Here is a 3,677-nt window from a genome sequence, read left to right on the forward strand (position 1 = left end):
GCTTAAAAGTTTCTCTAATGCTTCTTCAGCATCATTGATCTGTCCCTTGATCGTGTCATACTCGTTTTCTTTTCCTTTCTCGCCTTTCTCCTCTGTCTCCACTTTGCTTTTCAAATCTTCAACAGCAACATGAAGATTTGCGAGTTTCTGTAAATCTGAACCAAGTCTCTCGAGAACTTTCCTCTTGTTCGCTTCTTTGTTTGGATCTGTGAATCTATCAGAGACCTCTAGTTTGTCCACAACCAATGACTCTTCAGACAACGATTTACCTTTCTGAGGATTATGTGGCTTTACCTCTAAACTGTGCTCATCTTCTACCTTCAAAATGTCTCTCTTACTTATCCCATATGATGAGCAATCAGAAACCTGATCAAGAACGATATCTTTTGTGATCATCTCGCTTTCCTCGAAATAGATGTCGTGGTTCTGTTTCCGTAAGTTTCCACTTCTCCTTCTGCTTCTTCGGGCAGAAGAAGACTTCAATTCTTCCATTGCAAGCTTTTTGGTTACTGACTCCTCAATAGCTTTGATTCTCAAACGCATTTCTTGCAACTCTAAGAATTTATCGTTGTTATCCAATGTTGAAGCAGTGTCCTGGTAAGAGATACCCACAAAAGATTGGTTACTTTCCAGCAAGAAAAAGTTGAAATTAACAGAGCAAGATTACCTAGACCAAGGGTAAAGCTATCTAAAACTTCATAAAGGTCACCTAACAAGTATATGATTATTAGAAGCAGATTTGTGCTAAGAAAACTTACGGTGGCAATCTCGAATTCGTGAGGCATGGCATGTTTTTCTAGAGATTCTATGCTTTCCTTCAACAGGAAAATAGCTTGGGCGTATTTGCACATAATATCATTCTGTTCTTTGTTCGCATCCTCCAAGTTGTTCACTCTTCCTTTAAGCTGGTCAATCTCCATGTCTTTTAACGTGCTTCTGCTTTCAAGGTTCCTACAGGCTTCAGCCAGCTCATGGGTCAACCCTTGAAGCAATGTTTCATGAACAGCTGAAATCTGCAAATCTCCAAACAATGTTGCAGATTGAGACTCCCATTTTTCAATCTCATTCCTTTCTGTAGAAAGCTCCTGGTTTAGCTTTTCCTTCTCCACTTTGATTTCTTGGAGCTCCATGAGTGAATTCATCAAGTCAGCTTCCAATTTCAGATTAGCTTCATTGGAATGACTATTCTTCTTCACCTGCTCATCGTAATCTCCACGAAGTTTCAAGACCTGCATATCCTTTTCTTCTTCTATCGCTTTAGCGTCCTTGTATCTACATTCTAGACCCTCCACTGCCTTGGATAACTCAGTTTTTTCGTTTTGCACAATAGATATCATCAGCATTGCTTCTAAAAGCTCTTTCTCCTTTTGACCCAACTGATCCTTCACACTAGCAATTTCATGTTCCAACTGATCATTGGCAGATCTGGCAGAGATAAGTTCGGCATCCGACTTCTCTAGCAAACCTTCAAGCTGCAAGTTCTCAATTTCTGCAGATTTTAACTTATCACCAACCTCCATTACCTCTTCCTCGAGCTTATGCTTAACAAAACTGAGTCTGTCCAGATCCTCGTTTAGTTTCACCGCTCCTGCAAGTTTTTCCAAAACGACATCCTCCAAAACAAGAATAAGATTGCTTTGATAGATAGTTTCAGAAAGAAGCAAAGAGATATCCTCTTCTAGTTTATGTTTCTCCTCCTCCAACCGCAATGTTGAATTTTTCAAGTATCTTTTCTCGTCTAGAGTCTTGTAATTCTCTCCCTGCAAAATTGTGTAGTCATCTCGAAATTGCAACAGTTGCCTGTGCAAATCCTCAATTTCCACCTTCAAGACTTCTTCTCTGTTGACTCCTTGATTAACTTTTGTGCTCAATTCTCTGTTCGTAAAGATAAGTTTCTGCGTCTCATCCCGCGAAAACGAAAGCTGCTGACACTGAGATTTTAGTTCTTCCTCGAGGATTTTCTTCTCTGTCTCAATACCTACAGCTTCTGATTTAAGTTGCCGAAGAAATTCAACAAGGACGAGGTTCTCAATGGCAGAGTCCTGGTTTTCATCCCGAATCCTCAAAAGCATAGTTTGCATGTCATCAAGTCTTTCCAAAATGTCACGCATATTTTTCTCGTCTCGCGAGTTCTCGTCACCGGAATCTATACCTGGAATTAATGCAAGCTTCATCAATACCTGGTAGATCCCCGTTCTCAGTATTTTAATGCAGTTAATCGAGGAGTCAATCTGCATTTGTTTCCCAATATTTTCCTCCTCTAGTTCGGAGACTAGCTTCTCTAACAGTTTAGAAGCCTCTTTAAGATTCTGATTCTCAGCAATCAGAGAGGAACTCTTCTCAAGCCACTCCTGCAAACATTTATGCAGAACGATAATCTCAATGTGAGCATCATGAGATCGATCCAGCTCCATTTGATATTCTCTCTCCCGGCATTGATTTTCATCTTGAAGGTGACGGATCTTTGATTCCATGCCATTCATCCGACTCTCGGAGAACTCCACAAAACTAGTATACTCACGGTCTTTGCCATCTAAAGACACCCCTAACTCTTCAATTTTCTGAAGGGATAACTCTCTCTCGGTCACTAATTCCAGAACTTTCACTTTTAAATCTGCCTGTACTTTCTCTAGATCTTCAATTCTTTTTCTCATAATATCCATTTCGGAGAGTAAGCTTTCTCGTTCACTAGTTAAACTGGACTTGTCGTCATTCAGCAGGTGGCATGAATCTTCCAGGCTTTTCAATTTTGACTTGAGTTCTTCAAGTTCTTCATTGGCCTTAGAGAGAGAATTATCCAGTAACCTGTTCTCCTCAGAGAGTTTCTTGCTGTTTTCTGTAGCACTCTGCAGACGGGTAATCAACATGTCCTTCTCAGAATGAAGGCCTGACTTCTCTTCTGCGAGTGACATACAAACTTCCTCCAATGTCTTTAGCTTTCCTCTAATTGTTTCCAGCTCAGAATTCAAATCTGAAATGGAGTTCTCCAGAAGAAAGTTTTTCTGAACAAGTTTATCCATCATTTCTAACTTCTCAAGCAAGGCCGTCTTTTCGATACTTTCTTTTTCATTAATTTCTTTTAACTTTGAGTTCTCCTCCTGCAACTCCTTGACAGAAGACCCAAAGCCTTCTGGATGTAAACCAACCAGCTCCACCTGTTCTACAATGGACTGGTGTTTCGTCCCTATCTGACTTAATTCCTCTTTAAGACAGTATATTTCTTGCTGTAAAGCATTTCTCTGGTCCACTCTCAGTTCAACTTCTGCTTCAAGTTTCTGTATTGTCCCCCGTAGCCTTGAGACCTCTTCCTGCAAACTTTTAATTGATGAAGCCGAGGAAAGATTGAGCTCACTGAGACTTTTGTTCTCGTCTTTGGCTTCCTGGACTTCCTCCTGTAAACCATGGTTACGGGCCTCCATATCTTTCAGGATTTGAGACCTGCTTTGCAGTTCCAATGCCAAAGTGCTTAGCTCCTCCTGAGACTGAGAGTGCAATTGTTGCAGGGTTTGAAAGGCGGTCTCAGCTTCCATGAAACGCAAGTGTTCTTCTTGTACAGAAGTCCACAATCTTCCCATCTCTTTCTGCTTCTCCGTGAGCTCATTACTTTGACTCCCCAGTTTCTCCAATAAACCATCCAGCTCAGAATGCAGATTTTGATTTGATCTCTCAAGCACAAC

General features: G+C 40.8%; 1 protein-coding gene across 1 annotated transcript in view; it reads right to left on the reverse strand.

The window, feature by feature from the left end:
- The window catches only part of LOC104754416 (protein NETWORKED 1D), a gene marked incomplete in the record, with an annotated part of 21,028 nt that overhangs the window by 13,156 nt on the left and 4,195 nt on the right, over positions 1–3,677 (reverse strand). The window contains 1 exon segment of the mRNA XM_019239387.1: positions 767–3,631. Coding sequence (XP_019094932.1) covers positions 767–3,631 — 2,865 coding nt within the window.

Source organism: Camelina sativa, chromosome 17 (assembly GCF_000633955.1).
Source record: "Camelina sativa cultivar DH55 chromosome 17, Cs, whole genome shotgun sequence".
Taxonomy (NCBI): domain Eukaryota; kingdom Viridiplantae; phylum Streptophyta; class Magnoliopsida; order Brassicales; family Brassicaceae; genus Camelina; species Camelina sativa.